The sequence below is a fragment of the Megascapheus bottae genome, chromosome 10, assembly GCF_031878675.1.
Source record: "Megascapheus bottae isolate mThoBot1 chromosome 10, mThoBot2.hap1, whole genome shotgun sequence".
In the NCBI taxonomy this organism is placed as follows: domain Eukaryota; kingdom Metazoa; phylum Chordata; class Mammalia; order Rodentia; family Geomyidae; genus Megascapheus; species Megascapheus bottae.
The window spans coordinates 35,742,897-35,765,134 of NC_143518.1; the positions used below are offsets into that span (position 1 = coordinate 35,742,897).

Below are 22,238 nucleotides of genomic sequence, written 5' to 3' on the forward strand. Positions count from 1 at the left end.
TTTGAGACTGCGTGGTATCATTCTGAGACAAGTAGAACTGGAAACAGAGGAGGAGGCATTTTGAGTCTAATGTCTTTGGATTTTTAACTCACGAGGCTGAGACAACTTATCTTTAGACTTTAATTCATTTAGACCTTACTTACAAGGGATTTATTTTTGGATTTTTTATCCCTCCTTAGAATTTAATAATGAAAAGACTTTATCTTAAGATTTGGGGCATTGATGTGTTATTGATATTGATGACTGAATATTGTCCTTTAATTTCAGTGCAGAACCTTTGAAGGAACTCTATCGGAGAACATGGCTATAATTCATTTGGGCCCAGAATATACTAGGGAGTGAATTTTCTCATGGACTTATCATTAATCTAATTAACCTATTGCTCTGACCCACATTGCCTAGTCGCAGTCGTGGAGGATTTTTAAAAGAGCATCAAGGATAGTCGAATCTTTGGTTATTGATTGATCTTAGTGGATAAAACAAATGGAAAGTAGAGCTGTTTTTGGATGAAGTATTTATACCTCACTCTTTGATGGAAGCAGCCTTAGGAAAAGTCCCCAGCCATATTGCTCTTCCATGCATTCCTCTTTCTGGGATGGGGGAGTTAAATAAACAGTACCCCCCCTCACAGCTCTTCTCAACTCTGCCTTCAGTGACACCACACCAGCAGCTGAAACCGCCTCTAGTGTGAGTATTTACAGCATAGAAACGTTATACTTCACAGGGTGTGTGTAGGCTGCTAGTTTACCAGTAAGCCATTGGGAAGAAAGACCTATCCCACTGATGATTTTGGGACAACAAACTGAGCTCAGGTAAGTCACTCCATTTTATGTTCCCCCCATTTGTCTCCCCTCTCTGTCTGTCTGTCTGTCTGTCTGTCTGTCTGTCTGTCTGTCTGTCTGTCTGTGTCTGTGTGTGTTGGAGGTTTGTCCTGATAGATGATAACAAATATTTGGATCTGCTTTGGGACATGTGGCAATCTGGACAGTACAAACTTTGTTCCGGTGATAGAAAGTCAGCTGATCTGGCATGACCTGGTACTAGGTGATTAAATCTGTTGTACCTAGGGGTAGGTATTAAGCCATTTTCACCAGCCGAGTCCTCTTGAGTTTTACAATATTTGATTTTCATCTTTCTTTCTTTCCTTCTTTCTCTCTCATCCTTCCTTCCTTCCTTCCTTCCTTCCTTCCTTCCTTCCTTCCTTCCTTCCTTCCTTTCTTTCTTTCTTTCTTTTTTCTTTCTTTCTTTCTTTCTTTCCTTCTTTCTTCCTTTCACAGGCCAAGACTGTTTATTGAGGAACAGTGAGGGGCACAGACCTTCCTGTGGGATTGGAGGTTGTGCTAGGGACTGTATTTGGGAATAGGCTTATATAGGGCATAACGAGGATGCAAAAATAAAACATGGATTATGGTATCCTGGGGCCCAGGGTAATGTCTTTGGCCAGGCCCACAGTGCAATGCTCCACCTTGGGGGTGGGGCTAGTATCCCCTGGGTCCAAGGTTAGAATGACCTGCCTGCAGATAAGCATGTGAGTATGGCACTTGGTGCTTTACTTGACTTTGGGGAATAAGACATGACTCAATTCTTCATATTCCATCTTTAGGTACATAAGAAGACTGGGCCTAGAGGGAAGATGCAGATCCTTCATCTAGGGTCTTTTGGATACATAAAAACAGTTGGGCTAAGACGGGAGACCAGGGAAAGGGGTCAATGGTTGTCTTTCTGGCTGCTTCCTGCTGACACGGGGCGTTGTTTTGGGGCTCATCTCTCATCAGGTCATCCTGTTGAAGGGCTAGAATTCCAAGGGCATCTCTTGCCCTTGCCAGGGTATCCTGTTGCCATAAAGAACTCTATTAAAGCTGGGCATGGTGGCTCATGCCTGTAATCCTAGCTACTCAGGAGGCTGAGATCAGAGGATCAAGGTTCAAAGCCAGCCTGGGCACAAAAGGACTTGAAACTCTTATCTCCAATTAACCTCTGGAAAATGGGAAGTGGGGCTTGGCTCAAGGGTAGGGTGGTAGCCTTGAGCTGAAGAGCTCAGGGATGCGCCCAGGCTGAGTGCAAGCCCCATGACAAAAAAAAAAAAAAAAAAAAAAAAAGCAAAACTCTATTACTTACCGGGAAATGAAAGTTTGGACCTGTTTGTTCCTGTCTCCTCTGGATTTCCTTGAAAAAAAAATGGCATATCCTGCTGTATAAGGGGAACATCTAAGAGAAATGCCATCAACGAAGCAGTCAGGGGTCCTGGGTTAGGCAGGTCTGAGATATGGGAGAATGGATTTAGAGAAGGATCTATAATTTTTAAGCAGGAATGAACTGGAGATTCAGATTCTTGGGTTGAGGCAGGCGAGAGGATTTGGATAGGTATGCTAAAGGGTGAAAGGTGTCTCTCCTTTGACAGAGAATAGCTGTAGAGAAAGACAGTTTTCAAGAAGGAATGAACCGGAATTCACATTCTTGGGTTGAGGCAGGCGAGAGGGTTTAGATAGGTATGCCAAGGGGTGAAATGTATCTCCTCTTTTGACAGACTAGCTAAGGCCTGCCCTTTGTGTGTAAGAAAAGAAAAAAGGGTTTGCTAAGATCTGGGACAGAGAGGGTAGAGTTTAAGTTGATGGATAGAAGCTGGGAGAGAGTTGAAGACAGGAGAGGCTCATCAAGGTACCCCTTCATGGCCGAGTATAGAGGGTGAGCTATGAGAGAGAAGTTGGGGATCCATATACAGAAGAAGTTGAAAGGCCAAGGAGGGCAAGGAGGTCTCTTTTGGATTGGGGTGAGGGATAACTAAGGAGCTCATAGGCCCTATGGGGAAGTATTACTCGGATCGGTTGGGGAATGGTTAGTCCCAAATATGTAACTGATTCTCGACATGTCTGGGCTTTGTCTTTGGAGGCTCTGTCACCTCAAGAGGTGAAGGAGTTAAGAGGGAGAATAGAGTGTTTGGCATTGAGGTCCATAGAAGGGCTGCAGAGGAGAAGGTCATCTACACGTTGAAGGAGGAAACTTGGGGAGATTTAATGAGAAAGGGTCTCGTTGTAAAGTACTGCAGAAATAATGTGGACTGTCACGAAATTCTTGAGGGAGCACTGTCAAGTTAGTTGCTGGGCCTGGAGGGTATCTGGGTTTTCCCAGGTAAAGGCAAAAAGTGGCCCAGAAGAGAGGTGTATCGGGGTAGTGAAAAAAACATCTTTTAGGTCAATGACTGAAAAGAATGAGGAATTAGAGGGAACATGGGAGAGGAGGGTTGGACACATTAGAACAGGTTGCAACAATTGCTTGGTCAATTTTATGGAGGTCTTGAAGTAAATGAGAGGAGCCATCTGGTCTTTTGATTCCTGGGATTGCGGTGTTACAGGAAGGATGAATGAGTTAACAAGAGGCAGAGAGAACATGGAGAATAGGTTTGAGCCTTTGGCAGGTGGTATGGGGAAGTGGGGTATTGGTGTTGGGCTATGAAAGTCATGGGATCTTTCAGAGAGATAAAAACAGGTCCGTGGTGAGAGGCCACAACAGGATGCAAAGTGTCCCAAATTAGAGGGTTAACTTCAGGAAGGAGAGCAGGGAAGGCAGAGGCTTGGGTTGGGGAGGAGGGCTCATCTGAGGCTGTTTTCATTTGGTGGAGGAAAATGTAGACACTTCAAGTTTTAGAAAGCAGATCCCTTCTTAATAAAGATAATGGACATTGAGGCATGGTTAGGAAGGTATGGTTGAGAGTTCGGTTTCCAAACCGGCTTAAAAGGGGGTGATTTTTACTTACAGAAACATTGCACAATCTCTGATCTCTATTTCTCTGACTTCGATAATGGTTGAGAAATCAGTCAGCAGGACCCAGGCATACTTTTTGCAAACCTCAACATTTCTACTTCCTCCCTTGAGCAGTTTGGAAGTTGTATGTACTTATATTCCTCTAATGGCTACATAAAAATAGTCATGTGTTTTACAATTGTATTTTTATTTTGAAAGATGATCCCACCAAGAACTAGAAATGTATCATATATATGTGTAAGTATTTATGTATACATTTGTATATATACACACAACACTCAAGTAATTTGAAAAAAACTTTCTCTCCCGTCCCAGAGGTAAGCATGGTAATGAAATGATGTTGTATTTCTTACAGAGTTTGAATAGAACATGCTTCCTTAATAAAATTTGTTTACCTTGGAATAATTTTAAATTTGTAGATACATTGCAAATGTACTATAGGAGTTCCATTAGCCTTCCATCCAATTTCCTCTGATAGTAACAATTTACATGGCCAGGGCACGCTTGTCAGAGCTAAACAATAGCATTAGTACATTACTGTTAACTAAACTCCAGGCTTTACCCAAATTTCTCCATTTTTCATACTAATGATCTTCTCCTGTGTATGGATGCAATCCAGGATCCTGCATTATGTCTCCTCACGCTGTCTTTTTAGTCTACACTGTGACAGCTTCCCAGATTTCCTTTTTTTTTTTTTTCACGACCTTGACAATCTTGGGAAGTATTGGTGGGGCATTTTGTAGAAAGTCTCTCAATTTGGTTTTGTCTGATCTATCTCTCCATAGTAGACTGAAGTAGTATTTGGGATGAATTATTCATTGCTTTTAATACATACAAGCACAACAGGTATCTGGATATATATCTATGTGTGCTGTATAAGATTGTTTTGAATTTTTAAAATTGAATGTGAGACACCATTTAAGTAGCTTATCATATTTTAATATTGCTTTTGAGATCTATCTGCTTTTTTTGAAATACACCTTTGCTACCATATGATATACACATTCCTGAAAATCTTCCCTTTCCGCATAATTGTGCACTAAAAATAGCAGGGCTGATGAGATAATTAGATCCATAGATAGAGGCAGGCCATTCAAAAGCCTATGCACCGATATATCAGAGGACTAATAGTAACAGCCACAGTCAGATGTGACTATAGTCACAATTCACAGACACTTTCACCAGTTTCACAATAAACCATCATCTCCTTTGAGATATCTTCCTTTGAGGGCTATCATTTGCAATAAAGGCTGGGTTCATCAAAATATAAAATCTGATCAAGTGTAGTTTCAGTTATCAACAATTATTATCATTATTATTATTTAACACAGAGAAATGCCTTGGCAGCGTGTTCATCATACTTGAAGCATTATAATATAGCTCAACTATGGAATGCGTCGCAAATTTCATAGCTACTATGTACACCACGTATCACATGCACAGAGAGCACTTAGGCAGAATGTCTAGCTTCTTCATTAAGATCTTCCCATATTACTCAGGATTTCTCTTTAATTGTAAGAAAGAATGGTGTTGCTTCATTGTTCACCTGTTAGGGAAAAAAACAGAGGAAAGAACACAGCCTCTCTGCTATATTAACATCATTTTAATTTATACATATAGAGTTTACGTGTTATAATGAAACATCCCTGTTTGTACCCAGGCACTTGATCTGCTGCAGCACATGTTCTTTTTTTTTTTAAGAAGAGGTAAATTATTCCTTCATAAACAAGCATTTTCTCAATTGATGGGCATTTAAATTTCATCTCTGCCCATCTCCACAACAAACAGGGCTGTGAAGAATTTCTTAGTACATGTCTCAAAAGGAGTTTTTATAGGTTATATTCCTAGAGATAGAACAGCTAGATTATAGAGAAAGAACATATTTAATAAAACACATATCTCAGTCTGGGGAGTGTTAGTATCTTTAGGATTTTGTGTCACTCAATGTATATGATAATCTTTCCATTTTATATCCTTTAATATTTTATAATAATCTCTAAATGAAAATGTCAGTTTCTGTTAGACTTACTTCCAGGTTTCTGTGAGTTATACTTATATTGTGATGGGGATCTCTCATATGTTATATTGCCTAACTGATCACTTCTTTGGAAAAAGAATATTTTAATGTGATTTATAGTTATTAGATTTTATACAATATGATATATATTATATTTCATCAGCTGAATGAAAGAATGGATAAGATTTTGAGGGTTTCTAGAGAAAGGAAAATAAGTAAATAGGCATTTAGAAACATGAATTAAGTAGCAACTATAGCAAGATTGCTAGGCAGTGTTGAGAGACAGCCTGAATTCCATGAATAAATGAAATACAAATCACCCAGAATCCTCCCTGAAGCTTCATATATTCAGAAAAAATCTGAAGAAATTCTGACACAATGGTACATTTGTGATTAGATACATGTTTTCCTGGACTGAAGATCTTTGAATAAATATACTCAACTGGCCAAGAAAAATTTGTTCTTGGCTCAGGGAATGGTATGTTTGTTTACTTCATTTCCTAATCTGCAAACAAGCCACTCTTGACAGGGGTTAAGGACTGCGTCCATCTCCACAAGCTGTCAACCATCCTCCATCAAGCTAATTCTATGAGTTGGGTGGTGTCGAAGATGCAGTGATCACATGTGCATAGAAGGCCATCTGTATGTTAAATTAAGATCTCCCATTGTTCTCCGTAGGATAGAGAGCCCAAGTAGGACCTTGGGCAGCTTCTTCATTTTGAATTGGCAATTCGGTAGTCACAGGAACTCGTAATAAATAACCCACATTGATTTCTCTGTCCCAGAATGATTTTTGCTTCCCTTCCTTCCAGAGCCCTGACATTTGCCCAAGAGGCAGTGTTGGAAAATCATTTACAAAGAGGTACAGACTCCTCTTTCACTGTGGATATAAATCCAAGCAGGGTAGGGTAGGTCTGAGGCAAGGAATCCAGGGGATTTAGTCTCTCAGCTTTCAGACAAAGACATTTTCTCCAAGGGCACAAACTCGGACCTAGTAACCATGGCAGCAGGGATGCTGGAGAAGATGCTCTGGTGCTTCCTGGTCGCCATCAGCTTCCCTGATGTTTTTGGCCAGACAGGTAGGGGCTACCCATGCTATGCCAGAGATTTGATCTGGAGGATAGGGAGGGGTAGGGACCAAGATTATGCAAACTGAACAAAGATATGTATTCTGAAACTGGGGAAAGGGGTCAATGATTGCTTCTCCATCCCAAATTATGTTTTCAAATAAAGGACAAACCTGTTGTGATCAGATATATTTCTCCTTTCTACTTGTTTTTCTGTCTCACAGACCTGTCCAAGAAGGCCTTCGTATTTCCCAAAGAGTCAGATAATTCTTACGTCTCCTTGGAAGGACAGTTAAAGAAGCCTTTGGAAGCTTTCACTGTGTGCCTCCAGATGTACACTGAACTGAGCAAGACCCGTGGGTTCAGCATTTTCTCTTATGCCACCAAGAAACAACCTAATGAGATCCTCCTATTTTGGTCAAAGGATAGAGGATATGTTTTTGGTGTGGGTGGGCCTGAAGTAGTATTCAAGGCTGATGAAATTCCTTCGGCTCCAATCCACATGTGTGCCACCTGGGAATCTGTCACTGGGATTGCCGAGCTCTGGATAGACGGGAGGCCCAGGGTGAGGATGAGTTTGAACAAGGGATACACTGTGCAGACAGAGGCAAGCATCATTCTGGGACAAGAACAGGATTCGTTCGGAGGGAGCTTCGATGCAAACCAGTCTTTGGTGGGTGACATTGGCAGTGTGAACATGTGGGACTTTGTGTTGTCACCAGACGAGATCAACACAGTGTATGTTGGTGGGACCTTTAGCCCCAATGTTCTGAACTGGAAGTCGCTGAAGTACAAGGTGGCTGGTGAAGTGTTTACCAAACCCCAGCTGTGGTCCTAACACACTGCCTTGGGTCCTGAATCTTTCCTGGGAATTTCACCTAAGGAGCCATAGTTCTCAGGTACCTGTTCCAAGTCTTCTCTGTGAGCAGATCACCAGAAGATGTAATTTGAATATTTGGCTTGGGAATTTAGGAATTACATTGGGAAGCTTTATCCACAAGAATCATAATTGCAGGTGGGTGTGTGTGTGTGTGTGTGTGTGTGTGTGTGTGTGTGTGTGTGTCTTGAAATCAGTCCTGGGTTTTAAAATCAGGACTTGGGTGCAGACCCTGAGCTTTTGTGCTCGAGGCTAGTGCTGTACCACTTGGGCCACAGCTCCACTTCTAGCCTTCCAGTGATTAACTGAAGATAAAAGTCCCACAGACTTCCTGCCCAGGCTCATTTCAAACTGCCATCCTCAGATCTCAGCCTCCTGAGTAGCTAGGATTACAAGTGCAAACCACTGGCACCTGGCCCTATTTTTTTAATTGAAGGTATTTCACTTACTATTCTTACCTTCACAGAGGTGAGAACACTGACACTCAGAAAGGGGAGATAAATTAAAAACAATTACAAGATAAAAACATCTTTGAGATGGGAAACGTGTACTGTCTTCTATCTAATTCTCTCCTCAGGAATTCTCTCCCCTGGAAGTGGGAAGGGCTACATTTTCTCCATCTTCTTAAAGTACTCTGGAAAGGCAATAAAAATTTCTCTAGCAGAAACAGCCTGCCCTTTTTTTCCCTGGACATAATGAGGCTTATAGATATATTACTTTAGTTGTTACTGCCAAGGACTTATGTAGCAAGGGTTTTATTTGCCTATAGTGCTTGCCTAATTTTATGTTATTTTGGAACTCTTTCTCTACATGTGTGGGGCTGAGTTTCTTCTTTATCCTCATATTTGCAACCCAGGCTAGAAGAGTGGACAAGTGAGCCAGGGTGTCCTTTGTTTGGTGACAGCTTCCCAGTAGATCGAATTATCATCTTCTCAAGAATTGTTACAGGCTTTGGAAGGAAGCTCTTTCTATTGGAATTTCAAGTGGAAGGACTGGAGCGGTCTTGTGTGCCATGTGGAGTGATATGGGAGGAAAGAAGCCATGTGAGATGGGAGGTGCTTAGAAGCTGACAGAGTGATGGATCCTTAGCTATATTAATTCTCAGAATCAGCTTTGTCTGAAACAAAATTAACATCTTAACTCCCCAGGACTGACTATGTATCAAGAAAGCCCCTCCTTACTTGAGTGAATTTGAATTGCTTTCTGAAGTTGAGCTGCATTACAAGTTGTTATTGACTTCTGTGATTATGCTCAGAAACCAAAGATTTTTTTTTTCTTTTTCTTTTTTTGCCAGCCCTGGGCTTAAGCTCAGGGCCTGAGCACTGTCCTTGGACTTTCTAGAGCTCTACCACTTGAGCCTCAGCATCACTTCCGGCTTTTTTCTATGTATGTGGTACTGAGGAATCAAACCCGGGTCTTCATGCATGCTAGGCAAGCACTCTACCACTAGGCCAAACTCCCGGCCCCAGAAACCAAAGCTTTTTGACCTCAGGCTGACCTTTGCTGTCTGGCAAAATTACATCTACAACACTCTCTTCTCTGCCATTGTCCTCTATGGAGATGCTTTCTGAGAAGCACAGCCTTGCTTTTGAGATAGCCAGTCGTTCCTACAAGTCAGATGTTGGAGTCTCGAAACTCTTACTCATGTTTTAGAAGTGTTGGGGATTTAACTGCAGGCTTTGCACATTCTTGATAAGTGCTCTACCACTGAGCCATATCCTCATCTCTTGGAATTTGATGGTTCATGCTGTCATTATTCTAGTTTCAGGAACAAAATAGAAGGATCCTGAATCTGCTCTCAGCTTCAATGTTAAAATGCACTTGTAGTTTGCTTTACTCTTTTTCTGGAAATGGATTCCTCAAAGATGATGGAGGCTGTTTAGGGATTCCTATTATTATGCTTTTTAGAGCTGGGTGGACAATGATAGTTTCTCCAGGGAGCCAAATCCAGAGGTGAAAGAGGGGTTCCCTGCATTATTTAAGGGAAAGGATATGAGAGACTAACCACAAAGGTTCTGGGACCGGATTGTGTAGATATACATTCTAGATTTATAACATCACCTACCTTAAGTAGCATAACCTCTGTGCCTCAGTTTTCTTACCTTTGTAGTGAGATAATAGTAACCCACTGAACAGTTGAGTCAAACACACTCATACAGCTCTCTTAATAGTTTACTTGCCATTTTTATTATTAGGCTGTTTTATATTATATGCTTAAATAGTGTGTGGCAGCAGTGAGGGATTGGATTTGCAGAGGATGAACAAAAAGTCTTTATAGTAATTTAGGAATATTGTTTTCCCTCAGTGAATTAGTAATCAGAATTATTATTGATTAGTGGTACTAGGGTTCTTTTTTTCCCTCAAGGAAACCAAAATCTTCACTGCATGGAAAAATCAGTGCCATTTGGGTCCACGGGTCATCGGGCCAGGTGGAAAGTCAGCCCAGTAAATGATGAGAGGCGGAAAGGCTGCAGCTTCCAGCGTCAGGTAGAGTTGGAGCCATTGGGGCGGGGTGCAGCTGGGCCCCCCCATGCCATCAGAGCCCAGGACTGCTGTCTGCAAGGAGCGTACCCCACATATTTGTACCCACTATAGGCTGGCAGGTGGAAGGTGCTCAGGTCTCTGCGCACAGGAGGGGCCGAGGAGCAAGACCAGCAGCACCTCCGTCACCATCCACAGCAGCGCAGTGCTTGCACACAGACCCAGCACCTCAGCTGAGAAACGTTTCTGAATGCCCAGTGCCATGCCAGCCAGCAGCACATAGGGGATGAAAGCCATCATAGAGATGTAGAGGTCGGGGGCGTTTCCTAGAGAGGAGGAGGATCTGGAGCTGGGACCGTGGGCTCTGTAGCTACGGACAATGCTCACGCTCCTTAAGGGCCGCTGCGCTGCCGCCTGAGTGCAAATACTAAAACAGGCTCCTCTCCCAGTGCATGATCGAAGTTACCCAGCAGCCGGGCACGTCCCCCGGCTAGCCGGTTGTGGCCGCCTGCCATTCGGTTCTAGGGCTTTTGAATTCAAATCTTTGAGCTGGTTTTGCCATTTGAGTTACCCATCTAGCTCTGCTTTTTGTTGGTTGCGTTGGACAGGAAATCTAGTTCATTCTCTTCCTGGGATGGCTTTGAACTGTCATCCTCTCTGAATCTCTGCCTCCTGAGTAGCGAGGATATCAGGCATGAGCTATCAGTACCTGGCTCTCCTTGAGATTTGTTGTTGTTGTTGTTTGAGACAAGTTCTCACTAGCTAGCCGAGGCTGTTCATGAACTCATGATATCCCTGATTCCCTCTCTTGGATAGGCATGGGCAATCATGCCAGGTTCTTGGTTGATTTGAAAGGATTTAGAAGTGCATACATTAAAGGAGATACTTTCTTGTGCCAAAAAAGGATAGGTGCAGATATTTTCCATTGTTGAATTAGGGCAGATCTGTATATCCTCATACTCAGCTAAGTAGAGGGGAGGTTTTTGCTTTTTTTTCTTTCCATTCCTAGTTGAAAAATCCATCCAGGAGATATGTCTTCATTAGAGAAGACTATCCCAAATCTCCAGTCATGGAAATGAGCTAATATTTTCTTCAGAATTTAATTATGAGAACCTTGCTACACAATGTCTGGTGGGCAGCCTCTGGCCCTAATAATTTTAGCCAGGAAAATTTTAACAGCTGACATTTGCATTCAGCAAACATTAAGAAACCTTAATAAAGCATTCCTTCAGTGTTGAAATGTATGTACTTTATCTTATTGATGGATCCCTCCAATGTAACCTTAGGTGGTAACTGGTGCATTGTCGTACTATGTGGAGTTGTTTGATGTAATCCAATTAAATGTTAGATGCATATGCCAACCAGGATGATTGGGGTTTTGGCATGTTGCTGCTAAGTCATTCTTTTGTTTTTGTTTTTGTTTGTAGCAACCCATTATTAGTTTCTATCTGATATCGATAAAGCCATGTCTTCAGCACTGGTTTTCTCAGGGCTCATGCATCTAGTTTGCCTGGAACAAGAGACAGGCATTAGAGCAGAAGTTAAAAAGACAGATGACCAGCCAGTATATAAAACCTATTACAAAAAATGAGGCAAAACAGAGGCAGCAGCTCAGTGCCTGAAGAAAGGCTGTTGTGCGTCTATAGGCCAAATCAAGAAGATATATGAGCCGCTTCTGGAGGCTATGTAATAGGACACTTTCTTTTTGTATCTGAAAATAGCCATTTTGGCACAAAATGGGACTGGACTGATCCAGATATAAGCACCTTAGCAGGGGCTACAATGTGTTGATTTGTGGATCAGAAACTTAAAATCTCCCTGTGTTAGGCAGACATGTTAGATCATTGGTCAGTCCAACAAGAGGTGATTATGACGATGATGCAGTAGATTGGGCTGTATGCAGGGCCAGGTTTCTGGAATGACCTGATACCCAGAGCCTAGGGGGAAAGACTAGGCTGCCTCAAAAAACAAAACAAAAAAAAGGTGGGGCTAGGTGTGGTGACACACACCTGTAATCTCAGCTACTCAGGAGAAGGTTGTTGGATAGTGGTCCAAGGCTAAAAACATCCCAGGGAGAAAGGCAAGATTCTATTTGAAAAACAAACTCAAAAGGACTAGGGGTATGATACAAGTAGTAGATAACTAAAATGGGGCCCTGAGTTCAATCTCTAGCACTACAGAACTACCAAACAGAAAGACAAAGGGTCTGAGATCTGATAGGAATGAGTTTAAAGTTCCTATTGATGAAATAATTAGAATGTGAAATCTGTGAATTAGTCTGCTCCCTTTACCCCAAGATGTTTTTCAGTATCCCCAAGTTTGATGGGGGTGTGCTCCAGGGCGAAGAAAGCTACTGATTCCAGCTCATGGTAAAAAAAAAAGAAAAGCAACAACAAAATAAGACCCAAATCAAGTTTTCTAAATATAGATTTCTGGTTTGTAGATTCCCAGACACAGAAGAGAAATACTGTTTTGATTTTTAAATGGCTCCATCCTGAGATAACTACCCTCTCATCTCAGGGTTGGCGTAACTTGCTTGGATTTCCTCCCTTCCCTTCCCTTTCTCTGGCTCATCTATCACCTGTGTGTGTTTGCATTTTTCCTGCACCAGAAAGTGAGTAACATGGGCTTGTTAACCTTTTCCTTCAGTAAATGCAAACTCCTTGTTCAAATTCCCTGGAGGGTCTGGCTCAGTGATACATTGTGGTCTGGGATACATGTATCATTATGCTGGGATATTTGTGGACGAAAACTTCCCTTAAAGAGGCATGTTGAAAAGAAAATGAGCCAGGCAAAGAGCCAGGCAAAATGAGAAAGTAACTGACAATGGATGCAGATAAAGAATCTCATACTAGATTGCTTATGTTACCCGAATGACTTGTGACATACAGGCACTAACTGACCTGGAGCCCTGAAAACTCAGAAAATAATAGCCTCTGTCTGACCCTCCAAGTCTACTCCCCAGACACACACACACACACACACACCATTCTCTGAGAATTTCCAGATTTCTAGAACTGACCACTCTTTTGTCTCTACAAACTGCAATAAAAAGCTTTATTTATGTTCTGGTGCTTCCAGTTCAGTGAGCCTTCTTGAATCTGCCCACCTTTCTGCTGGAGGGTTGTGCAATTGCTTTGTTTTGCCTTGGCTTTCTATCAATAAATCTGTCCAACCCTTCAACTGGTGCCCTACTAATCAGCTGTGCATGGATTATCAAAAGTTCCTAATACATTTTTGTTTCTCACATCTTCTTGTTTTGGTAAATTCTTTTATCAGCTCACAACACGGAAATCCATGAGAGGGTTTGTTGATCACGAGTGTAGATTCGTTTACTTCAGAACTGTTAGGTCAGGTTGTCTGAAGTTAGAGCCCAGAGCTACCTAGCATTGCATGCCCCAGTGGGCTTTTAGAACTTCTACTTTCATGCCTTCCTGGAAGCCCAGCCCCCAGTGAGTCTGAAGGCATGGGATCATCTTTAAAAGTGATGTCTTTCTGTGTTTGTGAAACTAGTTTGCACATAGAGATTTTTACTGGGGATCAACAAAATATTAAGTTGACAATGCCTGTCTTACATTGCTGAGGTCTTTAGACAGGAACTTCTCCCCAGTCTCTTCCACAGGTATGCATACCTTAGACATAACTTCTTATCCTAGGATGCATTCACCAAAGGCCTGGAACCGTGTGAGGTGTCTTCTCGGTTCCCTCTTTCAGCTTCAGATGTTAATTAGAGTCACCTAGGGAGATTTAGAAAGCCCAGTGGCACTATGTTGGATTCCCTTTTTAAAAAATGTATCTAACTTTATATAATTATCTTTATTTTTATTAGTGTTTCATAATTGTACAAGGGATTTTATTATGGTATTCCATACATGCATATAATGTATTTGATCAGTTTCAGCCCTCTGCTATTCCATGGTAGTTCCTTTTCTACCTCTACTCTGATATTGAAAGTTTTAGTGGGTATCATTATACAATTTTTTTGGCAGTCCTGGCTTGAACTCAGGGCCTGAGCATTGTCCTTGGGCTTTCTCAAGGCTAGAGCTCTACCATTTGAGCCACAGAACCACTCCTGGCTTTTTTCTATGTATGTGGTACCAAGGAATTGGACCCAGTGCAAGCTTCTAGGCAAGCACTTTACCACTAGCCAAACTCCCGGTCCATTATATAATTTTTATATAATGTACTTTGGTCCTATTTACCCCATCATCCTTTTCTTTCCCTCTACCCTCCTCTGGTTTTTCTTCTTTCAGTCTCCCTTTCTCTGTCATGTACTATTATTATTATCTAAGAATGAAAACATTATCTATGATTGAAAACATTTGATATCTTAATTTTTTTTTTACCAGTCCTGGGGTTTGAACTTGGGGGTCTGGGTGCTGTCTCTGAGCTTATTTTTGCTCAAGGCTAGCACTCTACTACTTGAGACACAGCACCATTTCCAGCTTCTCCTGAGTAGTTTATTGGACATGAGTCTCACTGACTTTCCTGCCTGGGCTGGCTTTGGATGCTGATTCTCAGGTCTCAGCCTCCTAAATAGTTAGGATTACATAAGGTGAGAGCCACGGTGCGTGGCTGATATTTTTGAGCTCGATATTTCTCATCCAGCATGATAATCTCCAGTCTCACTCATTTGCCCCAAAATGACATGATGTGATTCTTCTTTATGGCTCATGTATGGTCTCATTTTCTATACCCATTGGTTGTTAGGCACCCAGGCTGAGTCCATGATTTGGCCATTGTGAATAGTGCTTCAGTAAACAGTAAACAGTGCTTCTGTATATGGCTGTCTCTACAGTATTCTGGCTTATATTTCTTTTTTCCTCTTTCATGTATTTTTATTGTAATTAATAGAAGGGTTACAGTTATATTCGCCAGATAGAAGGAGCATAACTTCACACACATTGATACCCCTTCTCATGTTTTTGTCCCCATCTCCCTCCTCCCACCCCTCCCTTCATCTTGTTTCCCCCCTTTCCTATTTCAAATAAACATATATACAATATACCAGATTACAAGGTAAGATATTGTAACAATATGAGAATAACCAAGGGACAATGAAAGAGATGAGAAAAAAATATGTTTCTTTTGAGGAACCTCAATAGGAGGTGAATGCGGTGTGCAGCCAGGTTTATGGTGGGGAAGGAAAGGATCCCGTTGCTCTAGGATGAGGGAGTCATTTTACAGGATCACGGCTGTCATCTCAGACAGTCCACGTGCTTGTTTCTCACTGACATATTCCCTGCGTCTCCCTTTCTGTTAGAATGGTTTCGGTAGGGATTTGGAGCATACATTACATTTACTGGAGCACTGGAGGTTAGAGTTGTAACTTCTCTAGAATTAAATAAAGTGACAGCCCTGTAGTTAGCATGTTGTTTATCCAATAGAACTCCTCTGTGATAAAAAAAGAAATTTCCTCCTGTCTAACAGTGTTTTTCTTTATTTATTTCCCCCTTGATTGTTATTTGGAACTTTATAATTTGGGGATGTTTGGCTGGTCTTTAAATCAGGAGGAAACTAAAGTAGCAAGAAACATACAAGGGCTGAGCTCCATGAGTATTTTTATGAAGCATCACAAGCTATAGGAGGAAGCAGGGAGAGGGCTGACAGGCAACCTGTCCAAGAGAAGTGTAAGGCCTCTGGTAAGCGAATGCACTGAACCCATTGCTCTGTGATACAGTGTGAACAGTATGAGTTCTGTTGGCACCTTTCTGGAACCAAGAATGATTCATAGAGAAGCCTCTCCGTCTCTCAACTTGTTCAGAATACCAATTTGGTTGGTAGCTTCAATAGTGTAGTGGGCTTCATGAGAAAAATAAAATTTCTAGTGTTCATTCATCATTTTGGTGTCTGTATTCTCAGATTGCTTAGAGAGGCCAGGTGTCACCAAGAAGGCTATGTGAGGATTGGGAAAATACATTCTTTTTCCTTTGTTCCAATATTCTCACTGGTCAGGTTCTTTATTGAAATCATGCATAGATCTTTTGGACTAATGGTTAGAAGAATAAAACAAAGCTGTTTGAGTCAGGCCTATATTTTAAAAACTGAATGTGAGAAATTTGGGAAAGGATAATCTAAAATAAAATTTAAGTAAACACCAATCATTCTGGAAACGTGCTATCATGTCTAATAGCGCTCTTTTTTTATTTAGTTGAGTCTGAGTTGACTCTTCTAGTCAATTCCTACCATCAATTTCTCACTGAATATCAATGGGGAAAACTCATTAGACCATGATGAATAAGCCACACACCTAAAGATGAAGTTATAAAGTTTAACATGGGAATTTGTATATTACAAAATACATTGTACCTAAATACATCTCTCACTTAAGAATGTTGCCTAACTGATAGTGTGCTGTTATAGCTACTCTGGGCATAAAGCCAAATAGCCAGTCAGTCTGGGTGTCTTGTTCATAAAATGAAACAATAACTTTTGGAGCTTCAAGGACCACTGATTTTCCTTTTTTTACTTCTTAATTACACACACACACACACACACACACACATCTTTGTTTTAGATACATTACATATATATTATGGAAATGCTTGAGGAAATTATACATACTTCCATTACTTTAATAAGAATGAAAAGCTGGGTGCCTGTGGCCTGTGGCTCAGGCCTGTGACCCCAGTAACTCAGGAGGCTGAGATCTGAGGATGGTGGTTCAAAGCTGGCCTGGGTACAAAAATGTCTGTGAGACTTTTATCTCCAATTAACTGCCAGAAACTTGGAAGTGGCATTATGGCTCAAATGGTAGAGCACTAGCCTTGAGCTGACGAACTCAGAGACAATACCCAAGCCCAGAGTTCAAGCGCCATCAATGACAAAAAAAAAAAAAAAAAAAGAAGTTACTTCTTTTCAATATAGTGGTTTTAAGTAACCTGCAGTTCTATTGAGATATAGATGTATTCATTTTCTCTTTCTCTCTCTCTCTCTCTCTCTCTCTCTCTCTCTCTCTCTCTCATCTCTCTCTCTCCTCTCTCTTCCTCTCTCTCTCTCTCTCTCTCTCTCCATCTCTTCTCTCTCTCTCTCTCTCTCTCTCCCTCTCTCTCTCTCTCTCTCTCTCTCTCTCTCTCTCTCTCTCTCTCTCTCTCTCTCTCTCTCTCTCTCTCTCTCTCTCTCTCTCTCTCTCTCTCCTCTCTCTCCTCTCTCTCTCTCTCTCTCTCTCTCTCTCTCTCTCTCTCTCTCTCTCTCTCTCTCTCTCTCTCTCTCTCTCCTCTCTCTCTCCTCTCTCTCTCCTCTCTCTCTCTCTCTCTCCTAGTCCAGGGCTTGAACTTGGGGCCTGGGCATTGTCCTTGAGCTTTGTCAAGGCTAGCACTCCACCACTTGAGCCACAGCGTGACATCTAGCTCATTTTGTGTATGTGATACTGAGGAATCAAAACCAGGGCTTCGTGCATGCTAGCAGGCAAGTGCTCTGCCACTAGGCCATGCTCTCAGCCCCTATTCAATTCTCTTAAGCCTACCGCTTTACTAATTTTCAGTATACTAAGCAATGTGAAATGGCCATCGTTACCAGGCAATGCCACACACAGCTGTTGGAATATCAGCAAGCATCATGGAATTTCTAATAAATAACCCATATTGATCTCTCATTTTGTGATTTATCTTGCTCTCCTTGCTCTTAGTGCTTTGATTCATGGCTCCAAGGGGACAATTTTGGAAGATCATTTACCAGCAGAGACACCCTGACTATGGCACATTTTGAAGGTCAAGGTAGAGCAGACAGAAGACAGAGGTGATCTCAGATATCCAAATCCCAGAATCTCAGCAACTGATGCTTTTTCCAAGAGGATAAATCTATATTCTGTACACACCAACAGCACCCAGCAGGGCAAAAGCCTGGACTTTCCTAGGATCAGAACATGGACCTTTCCCTTGTTTTTGATTTTCATCAGCTTCCTCAGCACTTTGCAGGCAGGCCTGGCTGCAGATGGTAGTTGAGACCTTGTGCTGGGGTATCATGACATCTGGGCCAGTGCCAAGCCTGCTTAGGGAAAAGAGCCAGCTGGGGTGAGGAGCTGTGATCTGGGGAAGAGGTCAGTCTGTGTTTAAATTGCTTTCTTTAATCCACTATCTTGGGACACGGTAAGAGAATATATCTTTGTGTCCTAACCAGCTTAACTGATGGCCTTTTCCCTTTCTGCTTTCTGCCCTACTGATATGAATGAAAAGGCCATTGTGCTCCACAGTTAGAGGGCTCCTTTGTGACAATGGAGCTGGAAGAGCCAGGTGTGCCCTCATGCATGCACATCAAGGTCCAGAGCCTTTCTTATTCTGTTCCCCTGTGCAAACCAAGCAACCGCATCACGGGTAGCAGAGCTCTGGGTTAATGGAAAGACCTGGGTGAGGGACAATCTGAAAAGAGACTCTGTGAGGACTGGGGCAAGCAGAGTCCTGGGCAGAAGCAGGAGTCATTTGGTGGAAGCTTTGACCCAAATCAGTCTTGGGAGGGAGACGTTGGGAATGTCAGCATGTAGGACTTGGCGCAGTTACCCACGCATGCTTCATCACTTCCTGTCTACCTGACCACATGTTGGCTCTTTGTGAACTATAGCTAGCTGATGGATAGACTCTAAGAATCGCTAAACATTGCGCTCTGGAACGTGATGGTTCATTACAACACCCTCCATCTCTACCAATTTCTGCCAATTTCCATCTTAGACACCACCCCCCCTTCCCTGCAACAGTTTTGTGTTCCTATCTCTCTCATAAGGATGACTCAGAGTACTGGGAAGGACCTGGATCTGGCAGGCGATGCCGGCCCTTTGGGAGAGGCTGTGGAGGCCTCTCTCTTCTGCAGAGGAAGCTTCTCTTCTTAGGACTGGAGCAGCGTCCCAGTCAGGTGTCCAGTGGTTCACAGCCATGAGATCTAAATTGAATTTGCCCTCAGGCCCAGAACACACTCAGAGGAATTCTAGATTGCAGGGTGACCAGATAGCATTTATGGACAGAAGAGACAAGAGCAGAGCTCAACTGGTTCCTAGTCCACATTTGCCTCATTTGAACTTGAACAGCTGGCCACCTATGATTGACTGAATCTTGGCTGCCTTGATTGGTGGCGACGCAGCTATTTGTTACGGAAATATATTAGGTTAGTCTGTCAGTGAATTTATGAATATAGCTGTAATTTGTTACCCAAGACTCCAGTACAGAGATATCCTCAGATCAAATTTAGTTTCTTAGGCCTGTACCTTGAAACATCACAGTAACTAGGTGAGGATTATGAATGTCAACAGCCCTGGCTGTTAAGTCAGACTCTGTATGGTGAAGGAATGAAATAACAAACATGGTGTAACTGGCACTGGAGGCTCTCATGGAATTCTAGTGACCTGAAAGGCTTTCCAGCGGGGGCTGGAAAAGTTACCCAGTTCTCTTTCAACCCAGAGCTGGGCACAGTGGTGTGCACCTGTCATCCCAAACTCTGTGGGAGACAGAGATCGGGAGGAATGTGGTACTGGTCTCCCCAGCAAAGAAGTCCAAGGCACTCCCAGGACTGATGGGAGACCCACAATGCAGGGGGATTGTAGTTCACAGTCATGAGCCTGGCACCAAGTGCTATCGCATCATAAAAAGAACCAGAAAAAAGCAGGTCTGGAGGCAGAGCTCAGTGGTATTGTGCCATTCTTATAAGTTCCAGGTCCTGGGGTTCAAACCCTTAGATCATAGAAAGCAAGAGAAAAGAAGGAAGGAAGGAAGGAGGGAATAAGGAAGCACAGAAGGTAGAGGCTGCCAAAGGAAGATGTTAGGTTCTTCTGGAGAGAAAAAAAATCATAGAAACCATCATAAATGTAAGGCATAAAGGGAAATTCAGAAAGCCTGAACTTGGGACACTATAGCTGTAGGAAATAGATTTGCTCAGAGGCAGATTTGCTCAGAAGACTCCAATAAGCAGGTAAAAGACTGACTTTCTGGGAGCATCAGAAATACATGGAGGATGAAATCCACTCAAAAGATAAGCTCTATTGTGCAATCAGGGCAACAGGAAATGGAGATGAAAAGGAAATCAGTGTGCTCTGTCTTGTGCTGACCTTACAGCTGGACATACAGGAGGTAAGGGGAGGAGGCCACAGTGAGTAAGTGGGTGCAGCTTTCAGAGCTCAGCAATGCAGTAGCCTTCAAGAGAACACAAGAGCCACAGTCAGAAAGAAAACAGGGCCTAAGAGGAAGCAGCATGTGACCCTCCTCCAGAGGAAAAGCAGAAGGAAAGAAGGGATTCTGTGTCCCCAAGTGGCCTGAGTTAACTTGGTGTCTTGGCACAAAGTGGGAGGAAAAGTGGTAGATGGGAGGGGTGAGATAAGTCTTTGGCACAGTGGTGGTTGGCCATCCTCTGAGAACCAAGATTTTGGAAGCTGTGACCATAAAGCTTACATTCCTAGCAGCCTCCCTTCTTGCTGGAAAGCCAGGTTCAAAGATGAAGCATGTCCACACAGGCTTCCTCTTTTCATTAAGAGGTTGACTTGCCCAGTGTCAACAAGATCAAGCCTGCTTCTCTACAGTTTTCCACCACCCTCAAGATTAATTCCATCCATTTACTTGCCATGGACAGACTGGATTTTTTATCCTTGATCCTCAGACATCTCTCATTGAGTCTCTGAAGTCCAGCACCTCTGCCATTTTGTCTGGTTATTTCTTTCACAAATATATATTGAATTGGATGTGAGTGACTCATGCTGTCATTCTAGCTATCCAGGAAGCTGAGATCTGAGGATTGGGATTTGAAACCAGCCTGATCAGGAAAGGCTGAAAGACTTTTATCTAGTTTACCACCAAAAAGATGGAAGTGGAGGTGTGGCTGAAGTGATAGTGGGCTGGCCTTGAGCTACAAAGTTAAGGACCAGTACCTGGGTCCTGAGTTCAAGTCACATATCTGCATAAACAAAATACGTTGGATGCCTGTGCCTTAGCTTTGGGTGCTCCAAATAAGCAGAAAGAGCAATAGAAAGAGCAATAGCTATCCTTCCTTACCATAGCCACCTGGAAGCTCTACTAAAGTCTCTTTAAACTTGTTTGACCTTTTTCCAACACAGGCCTGGTAATCGTTCTTCCCTATGCCTGAAGTATTCTTTCTCGAGATTTCACATGAACATGGCTGTGGCTTCCAGTGCATTTTCCAGCTTAGCTTAGCCCATTCCAGGAAGGCTCTTTCCAGTCATTTTCTTCAACTGCTATTGTTTTCTAAGCAAATATCATCGGAGGTTTTTTATTGCTGTTTCTTTATCAGTTTGCCTCCTCCAGTAGACGGTAAATTCCATGAGAGTAGAGACATTATTATCTACTGCAGTCCCAGTTTGTTGAATGCTCTGGGTTCTTAGTATGTCCTCAATAAATATTTGATGAATTAATTAATTTTAGAGAAGGCAGCAGTAGCAGCTAAGAGATGCTCTCTTTGTGTGTTGCTGAGGAGGGAGAAATGGTTAAAGAGGCAGATTTTGTGAGCCCTACATTCAGCTCACACAAGGGACTGATGTAAATATGTGTTAGCTTGCTCTACCAGGAAGAATAGGGACTAAATTTGATTATATGCTCTCTTTCTGGGGGTAAGGAAGGTGGGGAAATGCAAGTAGAAGGTTATTAAGAAGGCACAGAATAGACAGAGGGTCTGGAAGCTTCTGGAGAGACTAGAGAGCATCATAAGTCTCTAAGTTCAAATATTAACTATTCCAAATGCCAGTCTCTATAAAGAAGAGCTGCTGAACATATGTTCTTTCAACTTTCTTTAATTCTTACAACTGTCATGTCATGGTTGGTTATCAGGCAGAATATACCTCAATTCTGGTTTATTCGAAGTCTCCTCATTATTAAATTCAGGTTATGAATTTGTGGTAGAAACATCACAGAATTGAGACTATTTTTTCTTATGGCATTCCATGAAAAGGGACACGATTTTGATTTGTTCCATTTCTTGATTATTTGGTCACAGTGGTTTTATTTGTTTTTCTCTACCAGAGGTTATTCTTTTTCACTTTGCAGATAATAAATACTAAAGAGATGCCTGAAGACTATGTAAATGCGCCATTTCCCATCAAATTTTA

At 42.3% G+C, this 22,238-nt stretch overlaps 1 protein-coding gene across 1 annotated transcript; it reads left to right on the forward strand.

Moving 5' to 3' along the window:
- Positions 1–6,686: 6,686 nt before the first annotated feature.
- Crp (C-reactive protein) lies at positions 6,687–8,267 on the forward strand. The gene is made up of 2 exons (XM_090340679.1): positions 6,687–6,858; positions 7,071–8,267. Exons 1-2 carry the CDS (start codon positions 6,780–6,782, stop codon positions 7,682–7,684), a joined length of 693 nt encoding a protein of 230 aa, XP_090196805.1. The 5' UTR covers positions 6,687–6,779; the 3' UTR covers positions 7,685–8,267.
- The last annotated feature ends 13,971 nt before the right edge of the window (positions 8,268–22,238 follow it).

Coding starts and splice junctions, on each gene's coding strand:
- Crp (XM_090340679.1), top strand. CDS start 6,780: ATGGCAGCAGGGATGCTGGAGAAGATGCTCTGGTGCTTCCTGGTCGCC. Junction 6,859..7,070: donor TGATGTTTTTGGCCAGACAG/GTAGGGGCTACC, acceptor TCTGTCTCACAG/ACCTGTCCAAGAAGGCCTTC.